Genomic DNA, 23,274 nt, shown 5'->3' with positions numbered 1-23,274 from the left:
GAGAAAAGAAGGAGAGGTAGAGAGAGAGAGAGAGAGAGAGAGACAGGTAGAGAGAGAAAGAGCGAGAGACAGAGAGAGAGAGAGAGGTAGAAAGAGAGAGAGAGGTAGAGAGAGAGAGAGAGAGAGAGAGAGAGAGAGAGAGAGAGAGAGAGAGAGAGAGAGAGAGAGAGAGAGAGAGAGGTAGAGAGAGAGGTAGAGCCTGTTATCAGACAGCTGGTATTGTGCCTTCCTCTCCGCTAGCTACATAAACACCTTTTTAGTAACAGTCAGAACTGGACCTGCAAAAAACCCAGCTGCCTGCCCAGGCCCACCTTCCCTAAATACAGATTTGGAGGGAGAGCTGGGCTGTGCTGGGCTGTGCAGGGTGTTCACTACCAGAATCAAGGTAGAATTCCTTTCAGATGTGAGAGACCTAGAAGAGAGAGGGCTCTCCTCGTCTCTGCACTTTCCTTCCTCTCTCTTCTTTCCCCTCTCTTCTCTATCTCCCCTCATCTCTCCTTTCTCAACATGAACACACTGCATGAGTAGGGAGCAGTGTCTCTAGTCTTATAGTTTTATATAGCAGACACACGGACAACAGTCTCGTCTCTAACAGTAAACCACAGACACAAACAAAATGACAGACTGGGAAATGGGGTTGGAATTTAAAGAGAGGGCTCTGGACAGATGCATTTTGACATAACAGATAACGAAAGTGCAGAAAATAACTAGGGAAGGCAGCCAAGAGCTTTTGTCTAATTTCAGAGTGCAAGCCTGTTTCTTAGATTATGTATAGATTATGTATGTCTGATAGGAATAGAAGGATTTATTAATCTCACTTTAAGACACTCTTTACAAGAGAGCGCTGCAGTTGTGATAGGAATAGAAGGATTTATTAATCTCACTTTAATACACTCTTTACAAGAGAGCGCTGCGGTTGTGATAGGAATAGGAGGATTTATTAATCTCACTTTAAGACACTCTTTACAAGAGAGCGCTGCGGTTGTGAGTGACCACATCATCAAGCTTACCTTTGACCTCTCCCAGAAGATCACTAGTGTCGAGCCTGTCCATCTTCTCTTTCCAGTCTTTTGACAGAAGTGTTTCCATGCAACTGGATTCTGAAAGACATGGGAAAGAAAAGAGACCTTTTAAAATGATTTCATTTTAAAATTCACTTCCCCAACGGATTTCTTTCAGGAAAGGGTACATCAGATTCAGATTCAATTTTTATGTTTTTAGATCTTTACGATAATATTTTGAAGGTTCCAATTTCATTCATATAATTTGAATTGTTTGAATTGAATTACTGATATTTGTATAACAATGAAAATGAGCCTGAACTTTTTCTTCTCATAACAACATGGAGGTGGAGGAAATATCTTTCTAAAGAGAGGTGCTTTCTCTGTTTTCATTCACATGCCAAAAGTGTCCGTTTCTCACGCATGCCTCAGCACTCCAGTAATACTAACACAACTAACACACCCATCAACACTCCTTGTCAAATCTAGCTGTGTATGTTAATACACACATACACACTAAAGGTGTCTTGTCCCCAACGGTCAAAATAAAATATTGACAGCTTCTTGGTTAAAACAAGACAATGTCACTTGTCATTCAGAATTAATATTATTAATTACAACTAAAAAACATTCACTTCTTTCACAACTGTATAGCTCTAATTACTGATGGTAGATTAAAACACATTCACTCTTGAGCACCCATTGAAGACGGTAAAAGGTGAGACAGATAGATGGGGTGAGAGAGCGGGGAGACAGACAGTATAGCCATGGTAAGGGCAGAGACAGTGCAGAGACATTAAGAAGGAGGTAAGGGGTGAGACAGGGTGTGTCCGAGCGTTCTCACAGCCGCCAGTGATGAAAACAATTAACATTTGTCCGGCTGACAATGAATCAGTGGAGGAATGGCTGGAATCTGCCATGCTGTCGCTGGGGTAGCTGATAAAGAACACACTGCTGGCCCAGCCGACCCGGGCCTCGCCGGTCCCCGCACTGCGCAGAGGTCAGCCTGTTCCCATCAAACACCACCCACCCCTGTCTCTCCTCCCATCCCCTCCACCCTCCCCAAGTCAAACTGCAGGCTCCCAGGCACGCTGCCCCCCGTCTGAACTGCACTAAGACAGCCAGGCCACTATACCAAGATCCAGGATTAGCACTGAGCAGGGCCCTGCTGTCTGTCTGTCTGTCTGTCTATCTATCTGTCTGTCTCCTACTCACAAAGTGGTGGTGCCACCGTGGACTTACCCACCAGCTGATGCCTGACTTACCCATGAGAGCAGTCCTAGATCTCCTCTCATACCTTCATACTGCTGGTTAAGGCTTGATGGATAGTTAAGACCGCATGTCAACTGTTCTGGAATGATGTGATACTCTCTAGTAAATATAGAACCATGCTGCTGCTGTTTCTAAGTCGGGCTCCGTGTTAACTGACATGACTGTTCCTGAAAACAGGAGCCCTAAACAGATTGTCTTCAAGTGTCATGTTGCCTGAAGATGACATCATGGGGTGTAAGACAGGGTTTGTTCACTCTGAAAGGGAGTAAAGGGCAAACAGCAAAAGCAGACATTGTTGCAGTTCACAGAAAGCCCTGGGGCTCCATCAGGAATGGCTTAACCACTCTCCTGACAATGGCTCATTTGTGGTCTCCTTCTGCCAACTAAAGGGTACAATTCATAAGAACATACTTCTGGATGCCTTCAGGGATTGTCTTAGGAGTGCTTTGTGTTTTCAGGTTATTGTACTCATCACGTGCTCTGGAGGCAGTGGAACGTACAGACTACAATTATCATCTAGATCAGGATCTGTTGTGTAAAGATGTAGCATTACACAAAACATTTGATATTTAATTTGATTGTTCATGTTTCAGATATATTCATTTACATTATACTGTACAAAATAGGAGACGAGAGAGAGAGAGAGAGAGAGAGAGAGAGAGAGAGGAGAGGAGAGGAGAGGAGAGGAGAGGAGAGGAGAGGAGAGGAGAGAGAGAGAGAGAGAGAGAGAGAGAGAGAGAGAGAGAGAGAGAGAGAGAGAGAGAGAGAGAGAGAAGCCTGGGTCTGTACTTTGTCAATGGTAGGTTACGGGGGGACTCTTTGAGGAGATTCACCTACTGCTCACCTCTTGGCCACAGTACAGTAGACTATATGATCACAGACATTGACCCTTTCTCTCTCAGCTCATTCACTGTCAAGCCACTAACACCTCTGTCTGATCACAGCCAAATTACATTGTTCCTCAAAAGAACAGACATGGAAACAACCACACATTCACAACCCAGTAAGCTGTACAACATCAGAAAGTCATACAGATGGGCCCAAAACAGCACAGAAGAATACCAGAAAGCAACCTGTAACCAAAATATCCAAACACTCTTAGATAAGTTTCTGGAAACCACATTCACTCACAGTAAAGAAGGCATCAATCTATCAGTACAAAACATTAACTATATATTCAGGCAAACGGCAAAAGAGGCACAATTGAAATTGATAAAAAACAAAAAAACAACAACAAAAAAGATCACAGATGACAACTGGTTTGATGCAGATTGTAAAATTATAAGGAAAGAAATTAGAACACTATCCAAACAAAAGCACAGAGAGCCAAATAATGGTGAATTACGCCTTCATTACTGTGAGACTTTAAAACTCTATAAACGTACACTCAGAACCAAAAAAGCACAGTACAACAGCAAGCAGCTGACACTAATTGAGGAGTCCATAAACACAAACAACTTCTGGCAAAATTGGAAAAAACTAAAAAAAGCTAAACAAGAGGAATTAGCGATACAAAATGGTGACATATGGACAACCCATTTTAAAACACTCTACAACACCGTTCAAATTGACACAAACGCAGAACAACGCCAAATTCCTGACCAGGGGCTCTATAAGAAACTTCAGGCTCTCAAATTGGAAAAAGCATGCGGACCTGATGGCATGCTAAATGAGAAGCTCAAACTCACTAGTGCAACATTTCAATTGGCTATATTTAAACTGTTTAATTTGATCCTGAGAGTAGGTTATTTCCCTGACATCTGGAATCAAGGACTCATAACCCCAATCTTTAAAAATGGAGACAAATTTGCCCCTAACAATTACAGAGGCATTTGTGTGAACAGTAACCTGGGGAAGGTTTTCTGTAGTATTATAACTGTAAGAGTTCTAAACTTCCTTAATAAGAACAATGTCTTGAGTAAAAGCCAAATTGGATTTATACCAAAACATCGCACAACTGATCATATTTACACCCTACACACCCTGATAGATAAACATATCCACCAAAATAATACCAAAATATACGCTTGCTTTATCGACTTCCAAAAAGCATTTGATTATATTTGGCATACAAGACTGTTCTATAAAGTTATTGAAAGTGGTGTAGGGGGTATAACATATGACATAATTAAATCAATGTATACTGGCAATACGTGCAGCATTAAAATTGGTAAGAAAAGAACAGAATTCTTTAACCAGGGGCGGGGCCTTCGTCGGGGTTGTAATCTGAGCCCTGCACTCTTCAATATTTACATCAATGAATTGGCCACTATTCTAGAAAAATCCTCAGCCCCTGGTGTTAGTCTCCACAATTCAGAGGTTAAATGCCTACTCTTCGCAGATGACCTATCAAGTTTATTTTAATTTTATATAGCCCTTCGTACATCAGCTAATATCTCGAAGTGCTGTACAGAAACCCAGCCTAAAACCCCAAACAGCAAGCAATGCAGGTGTAGAAGCACGGTGGCTAGGAAAAACTCCCTAGAAAGGCCAAAACCTAGGAAGAAACCTAGAGAGGAACCAGGCTATGAGGGGTGGCCAGTCCTCTTCTGGCTGTGCCGGGTGGAGATTATAACAGAACTATGCCAAGATGTTCAAGATGTTCATAAGTGACAAGCATGGTCAAATAATAATCATGAATAATTTTCAGTTGGCTTTTAATAGCCGATCATTAAGAGTTGAATGCCTGCTGTCACCCACAGCACATGGCCTACAGCAGAGCCTGGACCTGCTAGAGCAGTACTCCCAGACCTGGGCCCTGGCAGTAAACCCCAAAAAGACTAAAATTATGATTTTCCAGAGAAGATCCAGATCTCAGGGAATTAGACCAAAGTTCTCAATTGGTACAAAATATATAGAGTACTGCACACACTACAATTACTTAGGTTTAAAAATGAGCTCAACTGGACACCTTAATGAGGCAGTGAATGAACTGAGAGAGAAAGCACGCAGGGCATTCTACGCCATTAAAAAGCAAATTCAAATTGAAATACCTATTCAAATTTGGCTAAAACTAATTGAATATGTCATTGAACCAATTGCACTTTATGGCAGCGAGGTGTGGGGTCCACTTGCAAAACAAGATTTCATCAAATGGGACAAACACCCCATTGAAACCCTGCATGCAGAGTTCTGTAAGATTATCCTACATGTCCAGAGGAAAACTACAAACAACGCATGCAGGGCAGAATTAGGCCAATATCCACTAATAATAAAAACTCAAATAAGAGCAATTACGTTTTGGAAACATCTAAAATACAGTGACCCCCTCTCATATCACTACCAAGCCCTGCAATGCCAAGAGTTGAGCAAAGAAAAGAGTCCCCTCATCCAGCTGGTCCTGGGGCTGAGTTCACAAACCTGTTCTACTAACACACTGAAGCCTCAGGACAAGAACATCCAATCAATCAGGATAAACCAAATTACAACACACTCAAAACAAAACTATATTGCTTATTGGGAAACACAAGCACAGCAAAATGCAGTGCTATCTGGCCCTAAATCGACAGTACACTGTGGCTAAATATTTGACCATGGTTACTGATCAAAACCTTAGAAAAACCTTGACAAAGTACAGGCTCAGTGAGCACAGCCTTGCCATTGAGAAGGGTAGACACAGGAAAACCTGGCTCCTGTAGAGGAAAGGCTGTGCAAGCACTGCACAATAGCAGAACCTGAGACGGAGCTGCATTTCCTGACAAAATGTAAAAAATATAAAACAATTAGAGAGTGTCAATTCCCCAAATTTGAAACCCTTATTCAAGGTTTCAAAGACCTCTCTGATGAGGATAGGCTACCCGTCCTGTTGGGGGAGGACGCAGAGAGTTGTGGGTTGGCAGCGCAATACATTGCTGCCTGCCATAAGTTGAGGGACAGTGTCTGACAAACCAATCAACCTGCACATGTACTCTACTGTGTGTTTATTGTTATTGTGTGTTTATTGTTACTGTATGTTTATTGTTATTGTATGGTTATTGTTATTGTATGTTTATTGTTATTGTATGTTTATTGTTATTGTATGGTTATTGTTACTGTGTGTTTATTGTTATTGTATGGTTATTGTTACTGTATGTTTATTGTTATTGTATGGTTATTGTTATTGTATGGTTATTGTTACTGTATGGTTATTGTTATTGTATGGTTATTGTTACTGTATGGTTATTGTTACTGTATGGTTATTGTTACTGTATGGTTATTGTTACTGTATGTTTATTGTTATTGTATGTTTATTGTTATTGTATGGTTATTGTTACTGTATGTTTATTGTTATTGTATGGTTATTGTTACTGTGTGTTTATTGTTATTGTATGGTTATTGTTACTGTATGTTTATTGTTATTGTATGGTTATTGTTATTGTATGGTTATTGTTACTGTATGGTTATTGTTATTGTATGGTTATTGTTACTGTATGGTTATTGTTACTGTATGGTTATTGTTACTGTATGGTTATTGTTACTGTATGTTTATTGTTACTGTATGGTTATTGTTACTGTATGGTTATTGTTACTGTATGGTTATTGTTACTGTATGTTTATTGTTATTGTATGGTTATTGTTACTGTATGGTTATTGTTATTGTATGGTTATTGTTATTGTATGGTTATTGTTATTGTATGGTTATTGTTATTGTATGGTTATTGTTACTGTATGGTTATTGTTATTGTATGGTTATTGTTATTGTATGGTTATTGTTACTGTATGGTTATTGTTATTGTATGGTTATTGTTATTGTATGGTTATTGTTACTGTATGTTTATTGTTATTGTATGGTTATTGTTACTGTATGGTTATTGTTATTGTATGGTTATTGTTACTGTATGGTTATTGTTATTGTATGGTTATTGTTACTGTATGGTTATTGTTACTGTATGTTTATTGTTATTGTATGGTTATTTTGACACTTGGTTATTGTTGTTACTGTTGTCCCGTTGACAATTTTGATTCTCATTTTTATTTCTATATTGTAAATATCCAAAATAAGCTTTGGCAATATGTACATTGTTACGTCATGCCAATAAAGCACATTTAATTGAATTGAGTTGAATTAGGAGAGGTAGAGAGAGAGAGAGAGAGAGAGAGAGAGGTAGAGAGAGAGAGAGAGAGAGAGAGAGAGAGAGAGTTAGAGAGAGAGAGAGTTAGAGAGAGAGAGAGAGAGAGGGGGAGAGAGAGAGAGAGAGAGAGAGAGAGAGAGAGAGAGAGAGAGAGAGAGAGTTAGAGAGAGAGAGTTAGAGAGAGAGAGAGAGAGAGGGGGAGAGAGAGAGAGAGAGAGAGAGAGAGAGAGAGAGAGAGAGAGAGAGAGAGAGAGAGAGAGAGAGAGAGAGAGAGAGAGAGAGAGAGAGAGAGAGAGAGAGAGAGAGAGAGAGAGAGAGGGTTTGGATCACTCTCCCATTATTATCCTCTCTCTTCCTCTGACTGAGGAGATGTAAACAGTTTAGAAAGTACACAGCTGATGATTCCTTTTATCCGGGTGTAATGTCCTCACCCTTCACTGCCACAATCCAAACATGATACCTCACTATGAAAACACATCGAGTTCAGAGGGACTGGGAGGCTGGGAGTAATAGGGGCTCAATGGTTAGCCTGCCTCTTTAACGTTGGCTTTCAAAAAGATCAAGCGGAGTGGCCATTTTGTTTGACTGTCCACTTCCTCCGTGGCAGAGAGGCCAACAGGACATCACAGGCTCAGGTCACTATAACATTACTTCTGCTTTATTGACTTTCCAATCCCCAACTCACAGTTTGTCCCCTTGACCCAGGATGAGAGAGGAGCAGTGTGTGTGTGTGTGTGTGTGTGTGTGTGTGTGTGTGTGTGTGTGTGTGTGTGTGTGTGTGTGTGTGTGTGTGTGTGTGTGTGTGTGTGTGTGTGTGTGTGTGTGTGTGTGTGTGTGTGTGTGTGTGTGTGTGTGTGTGTGTGTGTGTGTGTGTGTGTGTTGACTCCCTGCTTCCCCGCCTGGCAGTGGAATCACAGACACACAGGGGTTGAGGGCAGGGGGAGTGACTGAGCTCTGCTCCTCTTCCATGGGCCTCACCCCTGGGTGAGCAAGCTTCCTCTCCCTCCCTGACTTATCCCCATCAACACACTCCTCCAGATAACAGCCCTCCCTCAGTACAGATACACAACAACATCAACACACTCCCCCAGATAACAGCCCTCCTTTAGTACAGATACACAACAACATCAACACACTCCCCCAGATAACAGCCCTCCCTCAGTACAGATACACAACAACATCAACACACTCCCCCAGATAACAGCCCTCCTTTAGTACAGATACACAACAACATCAACACACTCCCCCAGATAACAGCCCTCCCTCAGTACAGATACACAACAACACACTCCCCCAGATAACAGCCCTCCCTCAGTACAGATACACAACAACATCAACACACTCCCCCAGATAACAGCCCTCCCTCAGTACAGATACACAACAACATCAACACACTCCCCCAGATAACAGCCCTCCTTTAGTACAGATACACAACAACATCAACACACTCCCCCAGATAACAGCCCTCCCTCAGTACAGATACACAACAACATCAACACACTCCCCCAGATAACAGCCCTCCCTCAGTACAGATACACAACAACATCAACACACTCCCCCAGATAACAGCCCTCCCTCAGTACAGATACACAACAACATCAACACACTCCCCCAGATAACAGCCCTCCCTCAGTACAGATACACAACAACATCAACACACTCCCCCAGATAACAGCCCTCCTTCAGTACAGATACACAACAACATCAACACACTCCTCCAGATAACAGCCCTCCCTCAGTACAGATACACAACAACATCAACACACTCCCCCAGATAACAGCCCTCCCTCAGTACAGATACACAACAACATCAACACACTCCCCCAGATAACAGCCCTCCTTTAGTACAGATACACAACAACATCAACACACTCCTCCAGATAACAGCCCTCCCTCAGTACAGATACACAACAACATCAACACACTCCCCCAGATAACAGCCCTCCCTCAGTACAGATACACAACAACATCAACACACTCCCCCAGATAACAGCCCTCCCTCAGTACAGATACACAACAACATCAACACACTCCCCCAGATAACAGCCCTCCCTCAGTACAGATACACAACAACATCAACACACTCCCCCAGATAACAGCCCTCCTTTAGTACAGATACACAACAACATCAACACACTCCCCCAGATAACAGCCCTCCCTCAGTACAGATACACAACAACACACTCCCCCAGATAACAGCCCTCCCTCAGTACAGATACACAACAACATCAACACACTCCCCCAGATAACAGCCCTCCCTCAGTACAGATACACAACAACATCAACACACTCCCCCAGATAACAGCCCTCCCTCAGTACAGATACACAACAACATCAACACACTCCCCCAGATAACAGCCCTCCCTCAGTACAGATACACAACAACATCAACACACTCCTCCAGATAACAGCCCTCCCTCAATACAGCTACACAACAACATCAACACACTCCTCCAGATAACAGCCCTCCCTCAATACAGCTACACAACAACATCAACACACTCCTCCAGATAACATCCCTCCCTCAATACAGCTACACAACAACATCAACACACTCCCCCAGATAACAGCCCTCCCTCAGTACAGATACACAACAACATCAACACACTCCCCCAGATAACAGCCCTCCTTCAGTACAGATACACAACAACATCAACACACTCCCCCAGATAACAGCCCTCCTTTAGTACAGATACACAACAACATCAACACACTCCCCCAGATAACAGCCCTCCCTCAGTACAGATACACAACAACATCAACACACTCCTCCAGATAACAGCCCTCCCTCAGTACAGATACACAACAACATCAACACACTCCTCCAGATAACAGCCCTCCCTCAGTACAGATACACAACAACATCAACACACTCCTCCAGATAACAGCCCTCCCTCAGTACAGATACACAACAACATCAACACACTCCCCCAGATAACAGCCCTCCCTCAGTACAGATACACAACAACATCAACACACTCCCCCAGATAACAGCCCTCCCTCAGTACAGATACACAACAACATCAACACACTCCCCCAGATAACAGCCCTCCCTCAGTACAGATACACAACAACACACTCCCCCAGATAACAGCCCTCCTTCAGTACAGATACACAACAACATCAACACACTCCCCCAGATAACAGCCCTCCCTCAGTACAGATACACATCAACAGCAACACACTCCTCTACCAACTCAGGCAGAAAGAACATGCTTTCTTTTACAGCACTGTGAAAGGGTTGTAAACACACAAACACTCACACAAACACACAAACACAGTTAATATATACACACATACTTTCACACAAACCCACACACAGATGTATGTACATACACACACATCACCACAGATGCTGCTCCAGCACTTGATCATTAAGGAATGCACCAACTGTTGTAGATAATATGGTGCCAGCTCCCATTCTACTCCACCCCTCCCACTTTCCCTCCTCCTCCTCCTCCTCCTCCTCCTCATCCTCCTCCTCCTCCTCCTCCTCCTCCTCCTCCCCTCCCCTGAGAGTGGCCGCTCCCTGACTCCTCCATACTGCACCTCCATCCCCAACCCTGGGCCAGACACAGCCTGCCAAGCCCTCACACAAGACAGCCTACAGCTGGAATGTGCAAGAGAGAGAGCCTGCCTGCCTGCCTGCCTGCGCTTTCTCTTTTCCACCTGGGAGAGTGAATAATGACCTGGATTAGTGTATAAAATAACTTAGAAACACCTTTCAATGCTCCAACAGCTTAGAACCAAATAGGCATACCCAAATGAAAATATTGCTGCTATAATTTTCATGCAGGCATACTTTAGGAAAACACACAAAATGACTCAGTCGTCTGGCTTATTTCACAGCAGTCTTAGAAATGCTAAACCATTTTTAGAGGAATTTAGATTAATAGTAGTGTGTGTATGTGTGTGCTGTTTTAATTTCTCAAATTCCTGTCCGTCTTCTCTGGAGAGATTAAACATGCCAATGGAAACACTGTGTTATATCAGAATAATGGTTAGTGTCATATTAAGATGTGAGCAGTAGGTGCACAGTGTCAATTTTTAGACAGCGCTTGTAACATATCATACAACTATCACACCTCATTGGTCTTGTAATCAAACCCAGATATGTTTCATAGGAAAAGGTAGAATATTCAAATCCAGGTTATTTATATTGAAGATCTTAAAACCAACACAATGTATATATTGTATGTTGCATTGTGGCTGTCAATATCAGTGGATTTCTGTCTATCTTTGTGGGGGTAGAGATACCAAAGTCTGCAGAAAGTGGAATCATGTAGTTGGCTTGTCATTGAAAAACGCTTGAACAAGATAAATTAAGAGTCCCTTTGAGCTTATTTTCTATTTTCCTAAGAGGGATTCTTAAATATCTCCCTCTCTCTCCCTCCCTCTCTCCTCCCTCTCTCCCTCCCTCTCTCCCTCCCTCTCTCCTCTGAGGTAAAATGCTGTGCAGCTCTGGAGCATATTGAGACAGGATGAGAATGGAATGAAAACAATAGCTCTTATCAGACTCTTATTTACATTTTCCCAGCGTCCCCGCGGCAGACAGCTCAGCTTGTCACTGAGCCCGGCCGGCCCCACTGGACCCGTACCAACTTCCTCAGTCCTCCGGCCCCGCCGATACCACAGGCCCCTGGGGACCCTCGCCAGGCAGCAACCCCCACTGCTCTGCCACTAGCACAGATAGCAACATACGAGACAGAACTACTCCAGAATGTTTCCGGAATGTGTTCCCCTGGAGGAGGAAGTGGGGAGTGGGCCCAGCCCCCTAAGACTGTCTGTTCTTCCTCATTGTGTGTTCTCTAGGGCTTTACGGAGCTGGATACATGCCCCGCCCCAGCTCAACTTCTTCCAAGTTTCTTGCTCATTTCCTAGCGGCACCCATGTTGCAATGTAAAGCTTGCCAATGACCTGATACTGCCAACTACAATATGTTTCTATCTACTATCTCCATTGTGATCTGGTACACAGCTTGTTCATGCAGCTATCCTGTAATCTGTCTGATGTGGGTGAAAAGTCAGAGGGATTGAGACACCTAGAGCAAAGATGAGCTGACTACATTAGACTTAGTCTTTCACTACATTCAAACATGAACTAATGGTGCTCATGAATCTGAACAAAGGGATATTTCTGGGCTAGTGTTTGGTATAAACAGGGCTTTCAGCACCTGGCACTGAGCACTGCCAGATTCCCATGTTGAACAGAAACCACAACAGTGTAACCCTAAGAGGCAGGTAAGCACTGCTGACAATCTTACCTCCAGCCTCTTTAGAAGATCAAATAAATAAAAGCTCATCTCTCTGTCTCTCTCAAACATTTTAAAGCAACCGTTTATAAAGCTGAATTAGTGTTTTATTGAGCATGTAGTAATAAGTTACTGTTAATAAAGTGAGTGCAAGCTGGTCATAAAGACTTCTGCATGTGCCAAGCTGAGGGAGAGTTGTTAACTAATGTATTGTTTTATTGCGGCCCTAAACAGAGTGGTTCAATCAGAGTGTCATCGGATGCACCGCACGGTTAAGTTCAAACCACCAAGAGGAAAACACAGACGGCACAAATAAATACACTAACAAGCAAATCAAACCTTGTCAATTTGGATTTGAAATGGTCCGTAAAAATAATATCTTAATGATTCATGATTCATGTTGTTATCTACTTGGGAAATGACTTTAACGATTGGCATTGGGGTATCAACCAAGAACACATTAAATAAAGCCACGCGAGGCACAATAAATAGGCAACCTCGTGTCTCATATCTTCTGTGTGTTTTATCATACAGTCCGAAGGATAGACAGAGTGAGTTGTACCCATAGGTGTTTTCCTCCCTGCGGGGGCAGTAGTCTCTGGGTGTCCTCCTGTCTGTCTCTCTCTCTCTGTCTCTCAGTGGGCCATGCCCGATGGCCCTATGCCAACACATCTGTCCCTCCCTCCCTCCACTCCGTGCCCTCACCCCCCTGCCTGCCTGCAGCCTGCGGCCCACTCAATCACTCACACGCCTATTGTAATCCCTCAACAGGAAGAAGCGATTCCCCTCATCAATCCTCCTCAACACTGAGACCCACGCAGGACAGAGAGAGAGATCCTGAAGGGTGACAACACAACCCTGACCCGGCCAGGATTCCAGCCAGCATCCCACTCTCTGTCTGTCCACCAGGTCCCGCTATCACTGCTGCTGCTTCAACATACATACTGTAACAGCCACTGACAGTAGGCTTTATTTCTCAGGCTATGATATTCTCTCTACAGATAATGTATGTGACTAGTGGCTGCTAGTGGAGTGTTTGTTTTGCTCTAAGTGACGGCTCATTGTGGTGGAGGATAGAGAGAGAGCTACCTGTGAGAGTCACAGCAGGCTCAGCATCAGCCCTGTATACAGTATTAGTGGTTAGAGCCTCTGACGGGAAACATGTCATTACTAAATCAATGATCAACTGACATTGGCCAAATCAATTATTTTCTCCTCAGTATGGCAGAGCCTTATAAACAGAGGCTGTGGGCTGGATGGAGGGTAGCTTTTATTAAGGTCCCAGTGAGAGGCAGCGTTTTAGAGTAGGATTGCTCTCAGTGAGCTAGCTAGAGAACTCGCTGAGTTGGAGGACACACTTGTACAAATAGTGGTAGTTATGTTCATAATTATCTTCAGAGAACTTTTAGAGTGCTTTTAATAATATTGGCAAAAAGAAAGGCTCCTAGAATGAAAGCGTCAGGCTGAAGCTATACTGTAGGTGTACAATTATGTCAAGGTTAGGAGAATAAAGCAGGTTGTGTTCAATTTGGTGAGGGCAACAAGTCAATTTGGTGAGGGCAACAAGTCAATTTGGTGAGGGCAACAAGTCAATTTGGTGAGGGCAACAAGTCAATTTGAAGCTATTCTTCTCCACTCTAAATGAAAATACCTCATTCTATTATCTATTTAACTCAGGGCTGAATTTGTAACCTGAGAATTGCTCAGTCAGATCAGGTCCTAGTCAGACAATACGAATCCCGTTCCCCAGTCTCTCCACTCCCTAATCTACCTCCCTCTGTATGGACCCGTTCCCCAGTCTCTCCTCTCCCCAATCTACCTCACTCTGTATGGACCCGTTCCCCAGTCTCTCCACTCCCCAATCTACCTCACTCTGTATGGACCCGTTCCCCAGTCTCTCCACTCCCCAATCTACCTCACTCTGTATGGACCCATTCCCCAGTCTCTCCTCTCCCCAATCTACCTCACTCTGTATGGACCCGTTCCCCAGTCTCTTCTCTCCCCAATCTACCTCACTCTGTATGGACCCGTTCCCCAGTCTCTCCTCTCCCCAATCTACCTCACTCTGTATGGACCGGTTCCCCAGTCTCTCCTCTCCCCATTCTACCTCACTCTGTATGGACCCGTTCCCCAGTCTCTACTCCCCCCAATCTACCTTACTCTGTATGGACCCGTTCCCCAGTCTCTACTCTCCCCAATCTACCTCACTCTGTATGGAAAACAAACTTACAAAGTCAAGATTTACAAAAAGATTCTCTCCAACTCTGAGGGAATCTTGTGAATATCTTAATCACAGAGGCAGCAAAAACAAGACTCCATCATCGCAGCAAATAAAACACAATAATTACAAGAAGCCGGCAGAAAAGTGAAACGCAGTGAGAAAACATGTTTTGTCATTCCACCGGTAGTTCCAGAGACAACAGCTGTTGGATGAGGAATGCAGATCCTCCTGAAGTCTCCATAATCATGGCCTTATTGAAGGGAGGACAAAAAGGGCACTAATTGCAAGGGAGCAATCTAAACGTAATAGGTTACACACTCCCGGGCGGCAGTGCACAATGCAAACGCTAAAGAGAGGAGAGAGAGAAAAAAAAACACTATTCTGTGTACAACAGTGGCATCGTTGCTCATTTTCAGGCAATTACCTTGCCTCCCTGTCAACAGTTTTAATAACCTCTTATCATTTCCACAAGACTTTTTGCTTCAGTTCAATAATTTCAGCTCTTTAATATGCAAATGCAGCCGTTGGCATGCATGGGTGAAGAGGCCTGGCTCCTTAAGATGTGCCAGTACATTGTGGCGCACCTGCACCTCGGGAAAGGCTTGATTTAATTGACACCTAATACTATTCATTATTCCACTTGGTGAGCATCCCTGTTAGTCACCTGTAGGCACCCCTATAGACACCATCCCAGCTTGCCAACAGCCACTATAAATAGAACACAACCAGCCTGGGATATTCTGCAACTCAGGCTCAAGGAGGAACCCCTCACACACCCTTATGTCCTTACACACTCACGTCCTTAAGCCTAACGGGTGTGGTCTGGGCTCTCTGTTACAGGTCAGGGGTCATTGGAAGATTTTGCTAACGACATGAGGATAACGTTAAACAATCACTGACCTGTGCACACACACACACTTAAAGGGACCTTGAGAGCCTAAAGGTCCACCTGGATGTACTAAACCAGAAGACATTCAACTAAATCAGAGGGCAAAAGCTGCAATCCTCATGTACAGTGGTATGTGTGTGTGTAACATAGACCTAAACATAGACCTAAACCTACATCTCCAGGCAGCTTTAACGAAAGGTGTATTTGTAACAATCTGTTGTAGGTTAGTAGGAGAAATGTCCTGGTTGGCCAGGGGCTGTTAGTGCTGAGGTAACCACTCGCCCTGCTTTCTCTTTATCCATAGGAGCCGAGGTGCTAAGCCTACAGCAGTGACCCAGTCATTCCAGGCTCTGGTATCCGCTACCCGCCCAAGGCTCCACAGCTGACCTCTAAATAGGACACGTGTCTATCAAGCAAACTGTATATCAATTAACCGTCCCCAAGAGGCTTCACCTCTTGAGCAGGGCAACACGTGAACTCTCCCAATCCATTTTACTGCGGGACTTTGTGGCAATCAGCCTTGAATTATTAAAGTGAGCAGTGAACAATGATCAATTCATGCAGCCCCAGCCTGTCGTCCACGAAGCAGTACTTCAGCAGAAACTACACAGAGAACACCGGGAAATGATTACAGACAATGCACATAAATGTGAAATATGTCAGGCCTGATATGTCAATAATGTAAACTGTTAAGGCTGAGGCGAAGCTAATCCAAAGGAAATGCTACCAGAGGACGGGGGTGAAGAGGCTCCAGCCTGGTTAGATCCCTCCTTCATTAAGTGTGTAAAAGCGTGAGATTTCTGCACTCTCTCCATCCTGTCTAGACCAGAGGGACTGGCTGGGGAGCAGCATCTGGCCAGCCTGCGTACATGGAGAGGAGTGCCAGCTACCTTGCCCCCTAGGAGTGGGTCTCGGTGCAGCCTGTTATGAGATAGTGGTGACCATATGAAAGAACTGTGTGTGAATTATAAATGTGAGCCGGTCCACAAGAGAAGAGAGGAGAGGCAGGCAGTGAACACGGCAGTACTGCCAGCCAGCAATCTGAAAGGGCCCCTGGCCAGAGAAGGGCTTGGATGCAGCTTAAAACACAACCCTAAAGCTCTCTTATCTACATGAAGGAGACAGAGAAAATACAAAGTTGAAATAAGAAAAAAGAAAGATAGCAAGAAGCTAGGAAGTATTTAGCTCAAGGAACCTGGAGAAGGAAGAGGAGGAAAAATCCAATCAAAACTTAGTGAGGGGAGATGAGGAGCCAAGATAAACCAGGACTCAGAGCCCCCAAAACTGCAATCTCCTCTTAAGCCAGAGAGTGGCAGCTGGCAGAACAGCTGGTGAATAGGATTAATGTCAGAAGAATGAAATAAAACTCAACATATGTCCGAGCCTGAGGTGTTGGGACTGTGCGTGATTGTGCCCCCGATGGATGCCATGTGTGCAGCTGGAAGGAGCCAGCCGCTGTGCTCTGCCGTGCCGTGCTGCTCCACTGTGCTCCAGACTCCAGCTCCTCTCTCTCTCTCTCTACCCCACAAGGTCACTTTTAACAACTACCACAATTAAATGCTTGGATAGCAAAATGTACTTTTTCTTGCCCCCTCCACTCCTCTCTCCGCCCTATTAAGGCAGCTGAGGTTGTTGCTATACTACATTTCTAATAATAATAATTTAATTAAAATTTGTATTAATGTGTAACACAAGGACATCAGTAGGATTCAGAGCTTATTCCAGGACGCTCGAGGTACAGTAATTGGAAAGTTTAAGACATTGTTTTCTGGTATTTCTATATAGAAATAACTGAAAAGCAAAGAAAAAACTGAAAAGCAAATAAATAATCAAATGTTTACCTCCTTCAAACAGACTGCCTTGAACCATAAAAGAGCACGTTGAATAACTTCTAAAGTTACACAGCCTATACCTACACCGGAAAGTTTATCAACTGATAATGAAGGCTTATTCAGATAGGAAACCAAAAAATAAGAACATGTAATGAACACCTTGCTGAAATGAAGTAGAGACAGCTTAAATCACACATTATGATAAACATAAAAATAAGCAAGTCTGTCTTAGGAGGTAAATAAATGAAAAGTAAAATGATACGAAGGAAGGAGCCAGTGCTGATGAGGGTCTCAACACTGTGAAGATGAGCATTACGAGGGAGATGTAGACTTAATTTGAATTTATAATTTACATTTGATGTCGGTAATCATTAGGGTCCACACACTGTAATAAATTATAATAATTTCACACAAGAATTAAATTACTGGGTATCTTGCAGAGGAGACGATTTTTGTTGGGTACCCTGCAATCTAACTGTCAGATATAAACTCTGCTGCTAATCAATGCTCCAAAACATTCCCATTTATTCATCTGTGTTAAATGAATAGAAGTGTGTGGATAACGCTGCTTACTGTGATCATGGCTGCTCAATGGGATTTACTAAATTAATGTGTGCCTGAGACTGTACAAGGACAAAAAATACTAATCGGATCCACATGAATGATTAAATGTGCAGTGAAGCCAAGTGTCTGGCATAGCCCCCCAAACTTTATTTTATCTTAAACGTTTAGAGGCAACGCCGATGTGCTTCACAGATTCCTCTGCATTATACACAGAATGTAAATGCTGCCTTAATAAAAAAAAGAAGTGAAAAAAGAAAGACTTTACAAGCACGGTAATACTGATATAATGTTATAATGTGCTCTCCAGGTCCATCCAGGATATATTTCATCCATGATAATTACAGGTGCATACTATGCTTTTAGGCTTTATATTACTTTACTTGATTTTCAGTGTGTGTGTGTGTGTGTGTGTGTGTGTGTGTGTGTGTGTGTGTGTGTGTGTGTGTGTGTGTGTGTGTGTGTGTGTGTGTGTGTGTGTGTGTGTGTGTGTGTGTGTGTGTGTGCAGATATGTTGAGAACATGGCAAAAGCATATACAGTATCTGGTACCGTACATATAAATTCAACAAGATTACTTTACATATAATGATTTAGGACATACAGTGCCTTCGGAAAGTATTCAGACCCCTTTTTCCACATTTAGTTAGATTACAGCCTTATTCAAATAATGTATTTAATTGTATTTACTCATTAATCTACACACAATACCCCATAATGACAATTTTTTGCTAATTAATTAACATTTTAAAACAGAAATATGACATTTACATAAGTATTCAGAGCCTTTACTTAGTATTTTGTTGAAGCACCTTTGGCAGCTATTACTCGAGTCTTCTTGGGTATGACGCTACAAGCTTGGCACACCTGTATTTGGGGAGATTCTCCCATTTTTCTCTGCAGATCCTCTCAAGCTCTGTCAGGTTGGATGTGGAGCGTCGCTGCACAGCTATTTTCAGGTCTCTCCAGAGATCTTCGATTGGGTTCAAGTCCGGGCTCTGGCTGGGCCACTCAAGAACATTCAGAAACTTGTCCCAAAGCCACTTCTGCGTTGTCTTGGCTGTGTGCTTAGGGTCGTTGTCCTGTTAGAAGGTAAACCTTCACCCCAGTCTGAGGTCCTGAGCGCTCTGGAGGAGGTTTTCATCAAGGATCTCTCTGTACTTTGCTCTTTTCATTTTTGCCTCGATCCTGACTAGTCTCCCAGTCCCTGACGCTGAAAAGCACCCCCACAGCATGATGCAGCCACCACCATGCTTCACCGTAGGGATGGTGCCAGGTTTCCTCCAGACGTAATGCTTGGCATTCAGGCCAAAGAGTTCAATCTTGGTTTCATCAGACCAGAGAATCTTGTTTCTCATGGTCTGAGAATCTTTAGTTGCCTTTTGGTAAACTCCAAGCGTGCTGTCATGTGCCTTTCACTGAGGAGTGGCTTCCGTCTGACAACTCTACCATGAAGGCCTGATTGCTGGAGTGCTGCAGAGATGGTTGTCCTTCTGGAAGGTTCTCCCATCTCCACAGAGGAACTCTAGAGCTCTGGCAGAGTGACCAACGGGTTCTTGGTCACCTCCATGACCAAGGCCCTTCTACCCCGATTGCTCAGTTTGTCCGGGCGGCCAGCTATAGGAAGAGTCTTGTTGGTTCCAAACTTCTTCCATTTAAGAATGATGGAGGCCACTGTGTTCTGGACCTTCAATGCTGCAGGCATTTTTTGGCACCCCTCCTTCTGTACCTCGACACAATCCTGTCTCGGAGATCTACGGACCATTCCGTCGACCTCATGGCTTGGTTTTTGCTCTGACATACACTGTCATCTGTGGGGCCTTATAAGGTATCTTTTTAAAAGTTTTATAAATTAGCAAACATTTCTAAAAAACTGTTTAACTTCGTCATGTGGGTTATTGTGTGTAGATTGCTGAGGATTTGTATTTATTTAATCAATTTTAGAATAAGGCTATAACGTAACAAATGTGGAAAAAGTCAAGGGGTCTGAATACTTTCCGAAGGCACTGTATATATTCAAATAAAACTTTACTTTGTCTAATTAAGGGGCGACTATTTGCTACTGCAGTCTGTGACATTCTCAGTTTCTACCAAGCAGCAATTAAAGATGTTTATGAAGCAGCTCTGTTTACTGGGATGTCAGAGTTCAGGATGTGCACACATTGCTCTGTGGACGGCGAGTCCAAAGGTCACTATTTTTAGATGACGACCTCCATTCCTCTAACCCCCCCCCCCCCCACACACACACACACACACACACCCACACACACACACACACACATCACACGTCACACACCACACACACACACACACACACCACACACAAAATTATGTTTTAGTTTACAAAGTAATTGAGCCATGATCTGAACAACTGGTACGGTGCCAAAATATTAAATTGGTTAAGTCTAAGCAGCACTGCATGTACAAATGTTCTCATATGCAAGGTCTCAACCAGTTTTTGTATTGAATATCTCTATCTCTGAGACTGAACACAATAGACATTTATGATGCTTGGCCAGCCAGACCAGGGAGAATTAGGATGATGAAGTAACCATAGTACTTCAAAGGTTAAGAATTCCAATTTCTAGGAAGTCCCCTTCGCTGGCCCACAGCTAAACGTCTCAATGCACTATTGTTCCAAAATGGTTCTGCAACAATGGGAGCCGTATTTTCCTTTGAAACAAACCATCCCCTTTCTCTGGGATCCAGAGCCACACGGACTGAGACAAGCTGTGCAAGGATGGAAGAATTCAGATCTCATGTGAGGCTGAGCTCATTGCCCAGCTATGACTTTAACAAAAAGTTAACAACACAAGTCTTACGGTAGCCGCCATGAAGCCAACTGGCACCCAGGAGACAACTACAAACAGACAGGAAGAGTTAGAGAGAAGAGGGGAGGAGAAGAGGGAAGAAGAAGAGGGATGGAGAAAGTGGGGTGCCTCACCACACAAATCACTAATTGCAGCATTATGATAAGTGGTACTGAGTTACAGGAAAATGTCATTCCAGCCCAGCGATCATTAATTATAATCCAAAGTCATAACTTTAACCTATCACTGGAACTTCATGACATGTAATGGATGTCAGGGTCTTAAAACATATTAACCACTCGACCTCCGCAGGCTTAACATGATATCGGGGGCACTCCCAACGAGAGATGGTGTTCGCCGAATAATTAGAATCATCAGCACTCAAGCTTTGCACCGCAATAAAACATGTTTCTATCCGTTTCTTCTGACATCCTAATCTCATCTCTTGGCACATGTGAAATGTTATTGAACAAGGCGGGAGAGAAAGAGAATGAGAGCAGACATTTGTTTTATCACAAGTGATTAAACAGTCTGTTCAAGAGGCAGACATCAAAGTGGAGTGTAAAATATTCATGCTCAGTGTTAGGTGGAAAACAATGCAAATATGGTACAAGGAGGATCTGTGTAATTTGTCATGTCTGCCTGTACCGAGGCAGATTTGCTAGCTGGATGGCTGACGTACCATAGTCTTATAAAACAAGCATGCGATGTGCCCTGAAATCATTAGCAGGCCACAGGGGCTGTCTGTGCCCATGGTGTGGGTTACATTGACACTATTTTCATCCCCGGTCAGATGACACCAGCTCTTTTGTCCAGTTATGTGTGGAGAATGCCTGGGAACCGAACGCCAAGGCTTGGACAGAGATACTGGGCAGAGACTTTCCCAGTATAACCCCTCTCAGACACACACGCACGCACGCACGCACGCACGCACGCACGCACGCACGCACGCACGCACGCACGCACGCACACACACACACACACACACACACACACACACACACACACACACACACACACACACACAACCCTGTTCTAACGTCCTACTGTCCATCTAACTGGCCCTCATCCCCAAGTCTGCCCCTGTCCTGGCAGAAGCTCTATTGTGCCATATCTCCCCCGACCCCCCACCTCCCATCTCCCCCAAGCTCCAGGCTGATTACGTAAAGCCTGTCCATGCCGGTCCCTGTTCTGCATAAAGGAGTCTGCTATTTCCAGATCCACAGCTCCAGCACAATGACAGATTTAGGAGCATTAATGGGCTCTGCCTTCTTGTGTGTCAGCATTCTGCCCTCACTGTAGCATTCCAAATACTGAGGGGTCACATGAAACAGCCAGGCTATTAAAGCTGCTGAAAGTGTAGTCTCCAGTACACTCCTATTCTATACAAGCTGTTATTCTTCACTGTTTTGTCTTTTAGTCTGTTTAAAGTAACATTGAAATTCATAGAACAAAATACATAAAAACTCTTCCATAGCTTCTCAATCATTTTTAAAATGAAGCACTATGTTTCAGTATAATTGAGTCCCAATCCATTGTGGGTGGCTGTACTATAGGTCTGGGCCAGAGCTGAGATCCAGAGCTGGGATCCAGCTGATGGGATGCACCTATGGGGAGTGTGTCTGAACACAAACAGGCCTCTGTAAGGCCCTGGCTGTGATTTGTCTCCCTAAGACACCCATTTCCTCCTATCAGGGGGTTCCTGTGCAGCCACTGGGCCAGCAACACAATGGGAGCGTTGTGCTCCTCAGGCGCAGGGGGACAGAGTCAACAGCTGAATCCTGGGAAGATGGCTCCCGGAATGCTTGACAGCAGTTGCTACTGTTGACCAATGGGAATATGAGAAGAGGGAAGGTGATCCCGATGCAGCGAAGAATGGCCCACTGAAGAAGCAGCTGCTTGTTTTGTCATCTCAAAGAGGGAGAGCTCCACTTTAGACAGATCTAGCTACAACCCCCTATGCTGTTCTTGTTTTGTCATCTCAAAGAGGGAGAGCTCCACTTTAGACAGATCTAGCTACAACCCCCTATGCTGTTCTTGTTTTGTCATCTCAAAGAGGGAGAGCTCCACTTTAGACGGATCTAGCTACAACCCCCTATGCTGTTCTTGTTTTGTCATCTCAAAGAGGGAGAGCTCCACTTTAGACGGATCTAGCTACAACCCCCTATGCTGTTCTTGTTTTGTCATCTCAAAGAGGGAGAGCTCCACTTTAGACGGATCTAGCTACAACCCCCTATGCTGTTCTTGTTTTGTCATCTCAAAGAGGGAGAGCTCCACTTTAGACGGATCTAGCTACAACCCCCTATGCTGTTCTTGTTTTGTCATCTCAAAGAGGGAGAGCTCCACTTTAGACGGATCTAGCTACAACCCCCTATGCTGTTCTTGTT

The 23,274-nt window shown here is 43.8% G+C and overlaps 1 protein-coding gene across 6 annotated transcripts in view; it reads right to left on the bottom strand.

Annotated features, from left to right (window-relative positions):
- LOC129845925 (transcription factor SOX-6-like) overlaps positions 1-23,274 on the bottom strand; it is a 147,378-nt gene that overhangs the window by 62,963 nt on the left and 61,141 nt on the right. For all 6 annotated transcript variants that reach the window (XM_055913895.1, XM_055913899.1, XM_055913897.1 and 3 more), the window contains one exon: positions 1,011-1,100. In XM_055913895.1, coding sequence (XP_055769870.1) covers positions 1,011-1,100 — 90 coding nt within the window. The remainder of the gene's footprint in view (positions 1-1,010; positions 1,101-23,274) is intronic.

The sequence above is a fragment of the Salvelinus fontinalis genome, unplaced genomic scaffold (assembly GCF_029448725.1).
Source record: "Salvelinus fontinalis isolate EN_2023a unplaced genomic scaffold, ASM2944872v1 scaffold_0404, whole genome shotgun sequence".
Lineage (NCBI taxonomy): Eukaryota > Metazoa > Chordata > Actinopteri > Salmoniformes > Salmonidae > Salvelinus > Salvelinus fontinalis.
This window is presented reverse-complemented; position numbering and strand designations above follow the sequence as displayed.